We start from the raw sequence: 14,750 nt of genomic DNA, 5'->3' as shown, positions 1-14,750 counted from the left end.
ACACCCCCATGGGCCCTTCGACCCCCATCACCTGCTGGGGGGTCACCGGCCGGGAAGGGCTTCCCGCAACCCCAATTTAGGTCTCCCTTGCGCTCTCCCCTGCAGGTGCCCTGACCATGGCGTCAGCCAGCGACCAGCTGGTGCCTCCCACCTCTGGCCATCGCCGCACGGAGACCCGGAATCGGGCGCCGGCCAGCCAGTCGGGCAGGACCCCCGGGACGCTGCAGCGCCACATCCGCGTCCCCCCACTGCCCCTGCCGCCCCACCCCCACTCCCACGACTTCCACTGGAAACGGAGGGGCAGCAGCCAGTGCTCGGCCTCCTGTGGGAAAGGTGAGTGACGTAGCCCCTCCTCCACCCCGATTCCTTCCCCTCCCCCACCCGGTCCCCGTGCACCCTGACCCCTCCTCCGCCCCGATTCCTTCCCCTCCCCCACCCGGTCCCCGTGCACCCTGACCCCTCCTCCGCCCCGATTCCTTCCCCTCCCCCACCCGGTCCCCGTGCACCCTGGCCCCTCCTCCGCCCCGATTCCTTCCCCTCCCCCACCCGGTCCCCGTGCACCCTGGCCCCTCCTCCGCCCCGATTCCTTCACCTCCCCCACCCGGTCCCCGTGAACCCTGGCCCCTCCTCCGCCCCGATTCCTTCCCCTCCCCCACCCGGTCCCCGTGCACCCTGGCCCCTCCTCCGCCCCGATTCCTTCACCTCCCCCACCCGGTCCCCGTGCACCCTGGCCCCTCCTCCGCCCCGATTCCTTCCCCTCCCCCACCCGGTCCCAGTGAACCCTGACCCCTCCTCCGCCCCGATTCCTTCCCCTCCCCCACCCGGTCCCCGTGCACCCTGACCCCTCCTCCGCCCCGATTCCTTCCCCTCCCCCACCCGGTCCCCGTGCACCCTGGCCCCTCCTCCGCCCCGATTCCTTCCCCTCCCCCACCCGGTCCCCGTGCACCCTGGCCCCTCCTCCGCCCCGATTCCTTCCCCTTCCCCCCCCGGTCCCCGTGCACCCTGGCCCCTCCTCCGCCCCGATACCTTCCCCTCCCCCACCCGGTCCCCGTGCACCCTAGCCCCTCCTCCGCCCCGATTCCTTCACCTCCCCCACCCGGTCCCCGTGCACCCTGACCCCTCCTCCGCCCCGATTCCTTCCCCTTCCCCCCCCGGTCCCCGTGCACCCTGGCCCCTCCTCCGCCCCGATACCTTCCCCTCCCCCACCCGGTCCCCGTGCACCCTAGCCCCTCCTCCGCCCCGATTCCTTCCCCTCCCCCACCCGGTCCCGGTGCACTCTGGCCCCTCCTCCGCCCCGATTCCTTCCCCTCCCCCACTCTGGCCCCTCTTCTGCCCCTGCCCCCGGATTCCCTTGCCCTGCTCCACCTGGTCCCCCACAACCCATTCTCCAGACCCCCATTGTCCCACTAACTGTCCCCATCCCTTCCTGTGCTCCATGACCCGTCCTCTCCTACATGCTGTCCTCACTCCCTGTCCCCGATCCCCCTCTCCAACTGCCCCATCCGCCCATCCTGCTCCCCCCACATCTCATCCCCTGTCCTGCCTGCCTGCCCCAGGCACATGAGCAAACCCTGCCCCCTCCAAGTGAGGGTCCACATCTCCCCCAGGTACTCCATCAATCCCAGCAGCCTGCAGCAGCTCACTCGCCTCTGGAGATGCAGCTCCCCCTTGTCTGCGACCCCCAGGTTATTGGGGGCCCCTCCCCCACCCACACTGACCCCCACAGTCGTGTCTGTGACCCCAAGGTTATTTAGAGACCCCTCCTTTCCCCCCGTGTCTCTGCAGGGCTCTGGCAGCCCCTGTTCCACTGCGTCGAGCGCCACTCCCAGGAGGAGGTGGAGGACGAGCACTGCGCTGATATCCCCAAGCCGCCCGCGCTGGACGAGGCCTGCAACACCCAGCCCTGCCCGGCCTAGTGAGTATCCCTGCACCCCCCGCCCCCAGCCTGGCCAGCGCCCTCAGGGGCAAGTCCAGGAGATGTACTGAGCCTGAGTCCTTTTGCCCTGCCCGTGCTGCAGTGAGTGCGGGTCCCCCCGGGGCTGTGGTGAGTGCGGGTCCCCCCGGGGCTGTGGTGAGTGCGGGTCCCCCCAGGGCTGTGATGAGTGCGGGTCCCCCCGGGACTGTGGTGAGTGCGGGTCCCCCCGGGGCTGTGGTCCCCATGGGAGCCCCCGGGTGTGTGCAGGGCAGGGCCTGGAGCCCAGATGGCCTGGTGCCCAGCCCGGGCTGACGCTGGCTCTCTGGCCGCAGCTGGGACGTGGGCGAGTGGTCGGCCTGCAGCAAGTCCTGTGGGCCGGGCACCCAGCACCGCCAGGTCCTGTGCCGCCAGATCTACGCCAACCGCAGCACCACGGTGCACCCGCAGCACTGCGGGACGCTGGAGCGGCCCAGCCCCACGCAGCCCTGCCAGCTCCGCCTCTGCAGCCACTGGGAGGTGCGCACCAACTGGAGCACGGTACGCACGGCTGGGCTCGGGCCGGGGCGCGTGGGGGGGTCGGCCCCCCAGCTTCAGGCTGTGGATGGGGCTCGAATGTGGGAGGGGGGATCCCCCCCCCAGCGAGTATCAGGAGAGGAGAGTGGCACAGATGCGTCTGTGGCTGGGGAGGAGCGGGGGGAGGGGCTGGAGGTGGTGGGATGGGGGGCAGGGTCGATGGTCCTGGGGGTTTCTGGGGGTGCCATGGGGGAGGGGAGCCCCAGGACTCCGTGGGGGGCAGGGAGGCATGGTGGGGACCCCAGTCTCCATGGTGACTCCTCCCCCCCCCCAGTGCTCGGTGCTCTGCGGCCTGGGCCACCGGACCCGCCACGTCCGCTGCATCAGTAACCACGGCGACCTGCTGAGCGATGGCGAGTGCAACGGCAGCCACCGGCCCCCGGCCAGCGAGGCCTGCGACATGGGGCCCTGCGTGCGCAGCTGGTTCCACAGCGACTGGAGCAACATGGTCCGTGCCCCCAGCCCTGCAGCCCCTGCCCCCAGCCCTGCCCCCCAGCCCTGCAGCCCCTGCCCCCCAGCCCTGCCCCCCAGCCCTGCAGCCCCTGCCTCTAGCTCTGCCCCCCAGCCCTGCCCCCCAGCCCTGCCCCCCAGCCCTGCAGCCCCTGCCCCCAGCCCTGCAGCCCCTGCCTCTAGCCCTGCCCCCAGCCCTGCAGCCCCTGCCCCCCAGCCCTGCCCCCCAGCCCTGCAGCCCCTGCCCCCCAGTTCTGCAGCCCCTGCCCCCCAGCCCTGCAGCCCCTGCCCCCAGCTCTGCCAGTGCCCCTCACTCCTGCCCCTCCGCCCCTACCAGCCCAGCCATGCCAGACTTCCCTTCTGCTAGGGACAAGGCCGAGTCCCAGGAAACTCGTTTCTCCTGTGACCCCAAGCCCTTGGTACCCAGGTCTCTGCAGAAACACGGCTGGCACCGCGGTGACCCTCCCCCGCCCCCAGCTCCACCCGGGGAGGGGCAGTGGGTTTCCCATAGGGGGCGCTGGGCTGCTGCGCCCCTGGGGCGGGGACCAGGAGGGGCTGGGTGCAGACGGTGCCTGTGGCTTTCCCCAATGCTGGGCGGTGCTGCCCTCTAGCGTCCCAAGGCGGGAGCCCGGCGGGATGGAGCTGCTGGGGGATGGATGGTGAGCGCAGGGCCGTGGGGCTGGAGCGGGGCATCTGAGCCATGCCAGGCTAGGTAGCCCCAGCCCCAGGAGTCCTGATCCGGGGGGCGAGGGGGCTTCCCAGCCCCTGGCCGGGTTCCTTGATGGCGTCTCTCTCCCGGCGGCCCCAGTGTTCGGTGGAGTGTGGAACGGGGATCCAGCGCCGCTCCGTGGTCTGTCTGTCCAGCTACGCCAACGGGCAGGCGGAGGAGACCTGCGCGGGCACCAAGCCGGCTGACATGCGGGCCTGCAACAGCGGGCCCTGCCAGCGCACCGTCAAGTGGTACACGGGGCCCTGGAGCCAGGTGAGGGGGGGCGGGGAATCCCGGCCGGGCTGGGTGGGAGGCGTCCTGCACGCGGGGCTAGGCCTGGAACGCTTAGCAGCCTCCTGGGATTGTTTGTGCTCCGTGTGGGGCACGTGTGTGCCCACACGTGTGCCATGCACAGCAAGCAGTGCTCTGTGTGTGCGCCCACGCGTGTGCCGTGCACAGCAAGCAGTGCTCTGTGTGTGCGCCCACGCGTGTGCCGTGCACAGCAAGCAGTGCTCTGTGTGTGTGCCCACGCGTGTGCCGTGCACAGAAAGCAACACTCTGTGTGTGCGCCCACGCGTGTGCCGTGCACAGAAAGCAACGCTCTGCGTGTGCGCCCACGCGTGTGCCGTGCACAGAAAGCAACGTTCTGTGTGTGCGCCCACGCATGTGCCGTGCACAGAAAGCAACGCTCTGTGTGTGCACACGTGTGCCATGAACAGCAAGCAGTGCTCTGTGTGCACACACGTGTGGGCGGTGCTGACTGAGCTGCAGCCACGCTGTGATTGGCTGCAGAGCGTGCGTGCGGTGCTCACTGTCAGCGTGGGGTGCAATCCGCCTGCCCCGCCGGTGCGTTTGCTCTAAGCGCCTGTCACTTAAGTAACGCCGGTAGGGAATAAAACTAACCAGCGAGATCTGGCAGCCCTTAACCAAATGTCACACGGGCCACATGCAGAACCCCGCTAGGCCACACGTGGCCCTCGGGCCGCAGGGTCCCCACCCCCGTTATACGTGAATACAGGTCGTGAGGCATAAAAGTCAGAAATAGCTCTGAGGAAAGTAAAGAGAAAACGCAGCTGGGGCCTGACTCAACCTCGGTGCAATTCGGGGCCAGGGTTCCCCACACGTCTAACCCAGGCCCCTTCCCACTTCAGCGGTGCTTCCGTTGTCCCTTCCTTTGGGGCAGAGAGAGCTGGGAGGGAGCCGTGGCAAAGGGGACGGGGTGTCACCGTTTTACAGCGCCCGGGGCAAACACTGCCAGCTGGGACTCGGGACGTACAGTCCCCTTGACTCAGTTCCATTGCTGCGGACTGAGGCTTCTGGACAGGTGACGCTGTGCTTACCCGTTAACCTTTCCCATCCCTGCTCTCCGGGGGGAGGGGAACCTTTTTCGGGCCGGGGGCCACTGAGCCCCAGAAAAATCAGTCGGGGGCCGCACACAAGTAAGACGCCAGAAGAAAACCCCTCACTGACGTGGCCCCGGCTGAGGAGGAGAGAGACTCTCCCCATATTCCCCCCGCACGCCAGAGCCGAGGGGGGTCCAGGCTGGTAGATTTTGTGCGCTCCAGCCCTGTGGGGAGGCAGCGGGGGGGCTGGAGCACAGTGCAGGCTCCCCAGTGCTGGGGGACGAGCCCTGAGCCCCAGGGGTCGGATCCAGGCAAGACAAGGTCCACATCCGGCCCCCGGGCCTGAAGTTCCCCACCCCAGTTAGACAGAGTCCACATGGAAGGATGGTCCCTGCTGCTTTTCCTCACGTCTTTGGGGTTTCTGTATCTACCCCCTGCTGCTTGAAGACCGTTTTCCCCTCAAATGCCAGCTCAGCAGAGCCCACGCCCCTCTGAGACAGGCCTGGCCGCCGGCCTCTCTCTAGCCCACGCACCACGATCCCCATGCCGTGGAATCGTAGTGCCACACAAAGTGGCCACGTGTGTTCGATCCGGCCTGTGCCACTCAGCAGCCGACGCCGTTGCCCATAATGCCGCCCAGGCAGAGCTGGGTGTCCAGATGGTGGCGGCAGCCTGCAGGGCGGGGACACCGATACATTGGGGATGTGCAGGAAGGGGCACACCAAGATCAGGATGCACACGGCACATCGGGTGCTTCGCTAGGCGCCGGGGAGCCAGAGACATCGGCCTCCCTGCGATCAGCCTGCCAGGTGCAGCTCGGGCCCACCCGAATGACGGGCAGTCTGGGGAAGCGCTGGATGTGGGTTGTGCCATGTGGGTGGGTAGCTGGCAGGAGCCCTGCTCTGAGCACCCCCCCAGACTGAGCCCCCTGCCCTCCTCGCCCCGCCCCCCCCGCCCCTCAGTGCTCGGCAGACTGTGGCACCGGCACCCAACGGCGGGACGTGATCTGCGTCAGCAAGCTGGGCTCGGAGTTCAATGTGACGGAGGCCTCGGAGTGTGCCCCCCGGGAGAAGCCGCCCTCCCTGCAGCCCTGCACCGGCACTGCCTGTGATGCTCGCTGGTTCTCCACCTCCTGGAGCGCGGTAAGACCCTGCAAACCCCCTGACTAGCCTGGCCAGGCCCCTCCCTGCGCAGACTTGGCTTCCATGGGACGAACCCAGATCCGCCCACTCCCAACCCGGGCCCCTGCCAGCTGAGCCTAGGGAGACTCCCCTTCAGCGGGGAGGCATATAGGGGCTATGACATGCGGCTGAACCATTCCGATCCCGTCCACTAGAGGGCAGTGCAGAACATGCCCTGTGGCCATGGCAATCTGATTGTCCATTTTGCCAGGCCTTGCAGGTTTGGCTCAGTGTAACGAGAGTTCAAATGGTTGAGAGGCGACCTCTCCCGCAGGGTAGTGGGGGAAATCGGGGACTCGGCATCACTCCGGGAGTCGGCCAGCGTGGTGTAATAGATCCCAGCGGGCACCAAACCCCTCAGGTCCAGGCCAGGTCAGGTTGTTCCCTGCCCCCACAGGGCCTGTCTTAAACCGCTGCTCGACAGCGGCTGCCCCCCGCCCATTTCAGCGCTGCGAGGTCCCTGCGCAGCGGAGCTGAGTGGCTGTAGCCAGCTGCCGTGCTTCGCCCCAGAGGTGGCCGCATCCCAGTGCTGGGCGGTTCAGCCCCGTGCAGCATTGCAGTGAAAGTAACTTAAACCTCTTAGAGGTACTGTCGTAGCACAATTCCCCCCCCCCCCCTTGGCTCAGGGCAGGCTCTTTTTTGGGGGGGGGAGATATGACAGTACCTGTAAGAAATGTAACAGTGGGATGGAGTGTGGGGGGAGCTCAGGGCAGGGGATTAGGGAGAGGGGGCCTCAGAGCAGGGGGTGGGGCAGGGGGGTGAGGGATGTGGGGGTGCAGGAGTCAGGGTGGAAGGTGGGGGGGCTCAGGGCAGGGGATTGGAGGGGGGGCTCAGGGCTGGCAATGCAGCCCCCATGCTACCCAGCTGCCAGATGCCCAGGGCTGGCGGATCCCCAGTGTGGGTGGGGGCGGCGACTGCACTTCCCAGCCGCCTGAGCACCAGGGCTGGATTCTGGGTGTGCTGTGGCCACCCAGAGGCTGTGGGTGCTGGCGTGGGCCCACCAGGACTGGGGTCTTGCCCTTCCAGCCATGGCCATCCGGGCCCAAGGCCGGGATGAACGAGGAGGAACAGACCAACCCTGGCAGCGGCTTGGGGAGGGAGGGGGCCTGGCCGGCTCTGGCACGGGGCACACTGGCTTCCTTCCGCCTTTGCCTGCTGCGCTCTTGCCACTGCCCGGCTCTGCCTCAGCGGTGGCTGCCTCTCTGCTCGGGGCGAAGCCAGGCCCCCGTCCTCGGTCTGCAGAGCGGTTCTGGGGGGCCGTGGGTCGTGCTGCTAACCCCCTTTCGGCCCCACAGTGTTCCAAGTCGTGTGTGGGCGGAGTCCAGGTGCGGGAGGTGCAGTGCCTGACCCAGAACAAAACCTTCAGCCACCTCTGCCCGCCGGACCTCAAGCCCGTCAAGAAACGCGCCTGCAATACCCAGCCCTGCACCCCCGAGCTGGGTAAGGGACCCCAACGGCCTGGCTCCGGCCGTGGGCCTCGTCGCCGCGGTGCCCCGAGCTGGGAGCAGCCACAGGCAGCTGGGCAGCGGGGAGGCTACCACGGGAAGGGGTGCACGCACAGGGACAGCCTCCTAGAGTGAGGGGGAGCCCCTCCCAGCTTTGTACCTAGGAGATTCCCCCCAGCTGGGGGGCAACGGCTGTGAGCACAGGACTGGCAACCAGGACTGAGGAAGGAGTGCAGCAGGCTAGTGGTGAGAGCCAGGACTCCTGGCTCCCATGCTCAGCGCTGTCACTGTGCCGCTCCGTGCCTCAGTTTCCCCCTACAGTGGATGTTACTTCCTGCTCTGCCCCTGCCCCTTGGAGGGCGACAGCGGCTCCGTGGGGGCCGAGCCGGGGGCCGAGGGCTGGGGGGTGGGACCAGACGGGGCTTCCCCAGAGCATTAACTCCCCCCGCCCCCCGCCCAGCTCCTCACTGCTCCCCTCCTCTTTGCAGACGAGAGCTGCCGGGATAAATACAACAACTGTCCGGTGGTGGTGCAGGCCCGGCTCTGCGTCTACTCGTACTACAAGCTGGTGTGCTGCGCCTCCTGCGTGCGAGCCGTGGAGAGGAGCCAGGAGACGCTGAGCCGGTAGCGGCGCCGAGCGGCCAGAGACGGGGGCTGGGCTCTCGCGCCCTCGCCGCGGGGACGGGCCTGGTGCTTGGCCAAGCCTCGCATGGACCTGGGCTGGAAACCCCCGCGGACGCCCCTGGGACCCGCGGGCTCGTCCCCGGGAGGCGACCCAGCCTCCTGCAGGGAGGGGACAAGCACTGAAGGGTTGGGACAGATCGGAAGGAGGATCGCGGCCGAACTGCGTGCTTGGCTCATCCCCGGGCTGCAGCTCTTCCCAGCGACGCGCCGATCCAGGGCCCGATCCTGGGTGGGGCTGAGTGCCCCATTCCCTCCCGCCGGGGCAGGCCTGCCCGGGATCGGGGCCCTTGCGTGTCGCTGACCAGCGCTGCGAACGGGCCCGGCGGGGACGGGAAGAGGCTGCCGCAGGCTGCGATGCTGTAGGACCCCGGCGGCTGCATCAGCACGTGGCCCCACGGCTGAGCCGAGAGATCCCCTGCCCCCGCCCAGCCTCCCCCAGAAGGACTCGGGGCTTCCCGCTGGGAAACGCGGCGGCTCCCGTCACTTCCGCGGCGCCTGACGCTCACAGAGCTCCGAAGCGCAGCGCCGGCCTCGCCATAACAGCACGAAGGGACCCGTGCGCTACGTATCCCACTCCAGAGCCTGGCCCGGCTTGGGGGCAGGGGCTTTCACTCCAGTTCCTGGCGGACAAAACCACCGTGGGCCCAAGGACCAACTGGGCAGCAGGAATGTGCTCCCCCCCCTCGCCCCTAGGAGCTTGCCTTGGACACCCTGCCCTCCAGCTTCCACTACCCCATCAACTTCCTTCCCTGGGCCTGGAGAGCTTCCGGAAGAGCCCCCAGCCCGGCCACCCTGGTCACGTGGACGTCTGCCTGGGGAGTAGCATCCGCTGAACCGCGTCTCCGTCTCTCTTTCTGCCCCTCTCGACGCCAATGGGATTCTTGCGATCGACTCCGCAGGCCCCTCCTTGTCCCATCACCGTCCCTTGTCCGTGTGTAAGCCCCACCCGTCTGCTCGAGCGAGGGGCAGGACTTGAACCTGGGATCTGCAGGAGAAAAAGACACACACGCCTCTCCCAGCTGACCTAAAGCATCCCCGCCCTTAGACAGCCTCTCTAGCTGACCGTTAGCCTCGTGGGCCAGCCGCCGGACCACAAGCTGAACACCCCCAGCTAGAATATTACAGGACCACATTTTATGAGGCTAGGTGAAGAGGGTCGCAGGGGTAGGAAACTCCTGACAAATAAAGGCATTATATTAGAGACATTTCATAGACATTTGTTGGCTGCAAAGCTATTCAGAATGTCCAGAATATATAATTATATATCTATATATTATAAAGATTGTATCTAGGGAGGTTTTGTGCAAATCTAATTTATTTTTTATTAAACATGAAGTGATGTTTTCCTGTGGGCTTATATCCGTCCCTCCCTCTTTTGAAGAAATATGTTGCTTTTGCCAGTTTGAAGTATTGGATATTATTTACCGGGTTGAGGCTTTGTTGGTGCAGAGAAATCTCGGGGGGCCGGGGCAGGAAAAAGCGGTGTAAAGAATAACATATTAGAGTCATCAGCTGATTTTGGGACCCCGTCGTGCCGGGCTTTGCACAGGCTGAATAAGAGACTGGTCCCTAAAAGGTTACGGGCTAAAGCTCCGAATCAGCTGAGTATTGAAGCCAAGCGGACTTAGTCACACTCTTGAAGTGAAAGGTGAGTTCATGTGTGTTGCAGAATCGGGGCCTTCGACGCTGTGCTTCACTCAGGTGGGCCAGAGCCTGGGGAATTTCGCTCTCTGTCTGCAGCCAGTAGGCCGACAGCATCATTGCAAGATGACCGAGTCAACTGCATCTGAAATGGCAACTCCCCAACACAAAGAACAAGGAAGCAAAACTTAACAGCGACAGCGACTTCCGACGGCAGAAAACAAAACAGCCCCAAATGACTCACCCTTAGCAACCCTCTGGCTCTGCCATACAGCCCCAAATACGCCGACCAGCTGTGCAGAAGGACTTCTGCAAAAGCAAGGAACCTCCCATACCCCGAAAGAGACCCGCTCCAACAAGAAATCAGCCTGTGGTCTCACACACAGGCAGGAAACGACAGGAACTCTCCCTGGACATGCAAGAAACCCAGAACAAGGATCAAAACCACCTGATGCCAATCAACCCACCACAAAACAAAGAAGTGGATCATAAGACTGGCCAGACTGGGTCAGACCAAAGGTCCATCCAGTGTCCTGTCTGCCCACAGTGGCCAATGCCAGGTGCCCCAGAGGGAGTGAACAGAACAGGGAATGAGCAAGTGATTCTCTCCCCTGTCATTCATTTACAGCCCCTGTCAAACAGGCTAGGAACACCATCCCTACCCACCCTGGCTAATAGCCATTGAGGGACCTAACCTCCATGAATTTATCTAGTTCTTTTTTGAATTCTGTTAAAATCCTGGCCTTCATAACATCCTCTGGCGAGGAGTTCCGCAGGTTGACTATGTGCTGAGTGAAGAAAAACTCTCTTTTGTTTGTTTAAAACGCCATGACCCATAGAACACCACCCCTAGGCGTAACCACGACACCCCAGCATCTTCGATCTGGAGCTAAACTGTCTGCACAAGAGACTGAATTTGTGCCCCACCACAAAATCTGACCCCCCACGAATGTAGAGAACTAGAAGAATTCTTCCGTTGACTCTGTGTCAAAAAGAATTTTTCTACAACAAGTGACACCACCCACAGCTCTCACGTCCCCACCAAGAGTCATAAGGGAGACAAGCCATCTGGCCCCACAATAGAAGCAACCACGCGGTGATTATGACACCAGTTGCGTCGGGTGGGGGAATTGACAGTGAAATCCGTTGTAAACCATCACATGCCCCACAATCTCTCCACCACCAAGGGGGCAGTTGCACAATGCCTGAAATCTAACCACTAAATAGCAATCTAACCAGCGGACATGGTTGTCAGACTCAACCATGATGACTTGGTTCATGAGGCCAAAGGACAACTCTCAAACACCCCCTACTAGGAAGAAACCAGAGAAGACTGGAAAGTCTCCCAGTCTCGGCTGAGTCACCCATTCCGTTTCAGTTGTTTCTAGTAGACAGCTTGGCTGATAAGCTGACAACTCACAGACACCCCTATTATTTGGCTTTCCGCCTTTATATAGGCTTTAGCAAAGGCAGGAATTGTGTTGAGTTTAAATTTCTTCCCAGTTCTTCTTGGACTTGCACATGGTTTAAGATGGATTCCAGCAGCAGGTGACACTGTCACATGCTTTGCAGGCCCCGCCTCACAGTCTTACAGGAAGAACAAGTCTGTTCACAGATCATTGTCCCGAGTAGTGGGCCATTAAGTTCCTTGCGTACTACTAATGGCCCTCACTTAGCATGGCCACATTAGTGACACCCATTTATACTTCACATTTCTAACTTCAGCTACAGGAATGCGACATGCACACATACGGGGGTCATCATATTCAGCAGATTATTGCCTTTCCAATGATATGGCTCATGAAGTATCTCACCTAGAGCACCGCCCTCTGATGTCACCTTCATAAGCTTATTTTTATAGCACAGATGGAATGCTCCGTGACGGCCACCTCGACCCACGTCAAGCCACCTTCACCAAACCAGGATGCTCCACCAGACACGTAGCTCACATCATGGAAGGAGTCACCCAGCTACCCCACAGAGGGAAGTGTTATACGCGATGGGGCCCACGTCTGCAAGACATCTTTCCTGAACCCACCCCCCCCCTTCTGGCTTTCAAGCAACCCCCCAAATTTTCCAAGATCGTCATCAGAGGCAAGCTCCCCACAGACCAACTTCACAAGGCCCCAGGCCCTGCCAGAATAATCAAAACCCGCCGAGCCCTCCCCGCTGGTACAATGCTCAGCGCCCCCCCAGGAGATGCCTCTCCGGAGCCATGGGGCCTACGCACGTCTGTCGCATGTGGTGTACCTCATCCAGCGCCCGTAGCAACTCTGTGGGTGAAACCAAACAAGCCCTGCTCTCGCCGATGACGTCACACGGGGAAATGACATGAGGCAAACACCAGCTCTCCCAGCGGGCGGGCGCTTGTCGCCCAGAGATCACACCGGCTCCTGCACGACCCCTGTGCCAGGCACTAAAAATCCTCATAAAGACGCTGGATCAATACACCCATCTGTGACCCCCCTCACCTTGCTTGTGACCTTAGACTGTATAGAAGGTATTAATGGGCCACTTGTCTCCAGAGGGGCTAGCGCTGTTCCCCGGAGGCTGGGAGCAGCTTTCGCAGCCCGGAAGCTCTCTATGTGGCTGGACCAATAAAAGCTAGTCCTTCCCCCACCTCGCCTCGCCACTGTCTTTCAGCAGCGTCGCTAGCCCCCTCTGCATTTCCTCTGCGGGCCTCTATCCTGGCTGGCCAGGGGCGGAAAAGCCACCCCGCTCCCGAGTCCCCGCCCATGCCAGGTCTAATCTCGCTGCAGCTGCTGTGCCTGCGGTCGCGGCATGCCTGATGTACACCCGTGGGCTCAGTTACTCCTGTTTTACACCCGGGGCAGATTAGCTGGGCTCCCCTCGTTGCCTGCTGACCCAGTGTTTCTCAGCCTTGTTTGTATAAAATACCACTTTTAAAACAACAGTTATAAGCACCCCCCCCCCCCCAGTACCTACAGTTGTCAGACACACATTTTTTCTACCGTTGCAACACATTTGTGTAAACAACTTAATTGTAGCCAGGCGGGTGATGCAATTTTGGGGTGTAAAAAGTACAAAAAATAATAAAGCGCTGGACAACTTAGTGGTTGCAGTTGTGGTGACGTATCCGCCCCCCCGATGTCTCGTGAGTATCCCGAGGGTACAGGTACCACGGGTTGAGAAACATTGTGCCAGTGACAGGCCAGTGTGCAAGCTTCAGCTGGCTGCAGGCACATCGTAGCCCCGAACTCCCACTCCTGGGGTTTCCCGTGGCTGTGCAAACAGTGTCTTGTGGCTGGCTGCTCTGCAAACAAGCCACCCTCCTCAGCTGTGCCTCCGCCCTCAGGATGGATCCGCCAGCTCCCCAGACATACCCACCACCCATCCAGCCGGTCTCCTACCCCCCGGGGAGGTGTGCTACTCTGCTGTGAGGGGGATGGGCAGAGGCTGGAGGGCACACCGGTGGGAGGGCTGGGTCAGTGGAGCATGGGCTAGCCGAGAGCCAAGCAGGTCCTGCCATCGTCACTCTGCGGCGAAGCAGGGCGGATTGGGAGCCTTGGGGAATTAGTGGCCCGGGACGTTGTGATCCAGGGCGAGGAGCGGAGGGAGGAGCCCGGCAGTTCGCTGCAGGGCCTGCTACCGGGGAGGACTAAGTAGCGGCGTTGCTCGGGCGTGGTGGTGGCCAGTGGCAGGAAGGCGCGTGGTCCAGCCTGGCTTACGGCGCCGGAGCTGAGCGCCGGGAGCCGCCGTTCCGCTGGTGCAGGCCGCTCTCCTCGTGGCTCCGTGACCCGGGAGCGCCGGAGTGCTGCCGAAGCCAAGCCTTGAGGAAACCAAACGCCGCTCCTGCTAGCCCGGGCAGCCAGCATAGACCCTTTAGAGCAGGGGTGGGGAACCTAAGGCCTGGGGGGGCTGGAGCCAGCCCCTGGCTTGCCAGACGCCAGCCCCTGAGGCTCAGGGCTCTGCCACAGCACTGGGGGGCCCATGCTGGCGCTCCAGTTCCCCCCCCATCTCTCCCTGCAGGACTGGAGCACCAGCACCGGTTCCCCACTGTGGGGCAAGAAGCCCCGAGCGGCACGGCCCAGAGTCAGGTTCTGCCTGATGGAGGGAGGCAGCAGCTCCACACACGGCCACTTGCGCCCCCTCCCCAGCTGGCTCAGTAAATCGCTGCCCCCACAAAAATCTACTAGCCGCCCCCTCTGCCCTGGCGCTGGTGTGTGAGGGGAACGGGGGAGTGTCAGTGAGGTGTCGGGGTCAGCAGGGACCCTGTGGGCCTAGCACCCGGTTGCTAAGCAGGCCCCCGAGGAAGCGAGGGACGTGCTGGGAAGGGGAAGAGGACTGGGCGGAGCCCACTCAGGGCACGTCTCCCCAGCAGGGCTAAGCTCGAATTCAGCGGCGCAACGTCAGCGCCGACAATTGCGCAGCAGCCGTGGCACGAGCGTCGCTCGGCATTTGGCGCCGTCTCCACGGCAGGCGGGCGAAGGCAGAGCGTCCCCCGACTGCCCTTACCCCTCGGCAAACGGGGGTCACGGGAGTCGGCGGAAGACGTCCTCCGGCGCGCCACGACTGCGAAATAACAGCCGGCTGTGTCGACGCGCCCTTTGCTATTCCGAAATAACGCTGCCGGGGAGGCAGCGCCACGGCGACCTCTGGCAAGGGCGCTCCCGCCACCGCCAGCCCTGAGGAGAGGCCCACCGGCCTGCAGACACTGCACAGCTCATGGCACAGGGCCTGCAGTGCTTGGGGGGGAGGAGGGTTGCGTGAAAGCAAAGGTCGCTGAGTGCACAGCTGGGGGGGGGCGCCGTTTCTGTGGGGCAGAACCCGGAGCACCGCCTCCCGCTC

At 63.6% G+C, this 14,750-nt stretch overlaps 1 protein-coding gene across 3 annotated transcripts in view; it reads left to right on the top strand.

The window, feature by feature from the left end:
* ADAMTSL4 (ADAMTS like 4) overlaps positions 1-9,652 on the top strand; it is a 65,466-nt gene extending 55,814 nt beyond the window's left edge. For all 3 annotated transcript variants that reach the window (XM_089772671.1, XM_089772669.1, XM_089772670.1), the window contains exons 11-18: positions 106-333; positions 1,786-1,915; positions 2,248-2,452; positions 2,763-2,936; positions 3,747-3,920; positions 5,953-6,132; positions 7,467-7,611; positions 8,105-9,652. In XM_089772671.1, coding sequence (XP_089628797.1) covers positions 106-333; positions 1,786-1,915; positions 2,248-2,452; positions 2,763-2,936; positions 3,747-3,920; positions 5,953-6,132; positions 7,467-7,611; positions 8,105-8,244 — 1,376 coding nt within the window. In that variant the 3' untranslated portion in view covers positions 8,245-9,652. The remainder of the gene's footprint in view (positions 1-105; positions 334-1,785; positions 1,916-2,247; positions 2,453-2,762; positions 2,937-3,746; positions 3,921-5,952; positions 6,133-7,466; positions 7,612-8,104) is intronic.
* Positions 9,653-14,750: the final 5,098 nt, after the last annotated feature.

The sequence above is a fragment of the Pelodiscus sinensis genome, chromosome 22, assembly GCF_052426305.1.
Source record: "Pelodiscus sinensis isolate ZL-2025 chromosome 22, ASM5242630v1, whole genome shotgun sequence".
Classification (NCBI taxonomy): domain Eukaryota; kingdom Metazoa; phylum Chordata; order Testudines; family Trionychidae; genus Pelodiscus; species Pelodiscus sinensis.
Note: the sequence above shows the minus strand (reverse complement) of the source record. Positions and strands in the feature narration are given on the sequence as shown.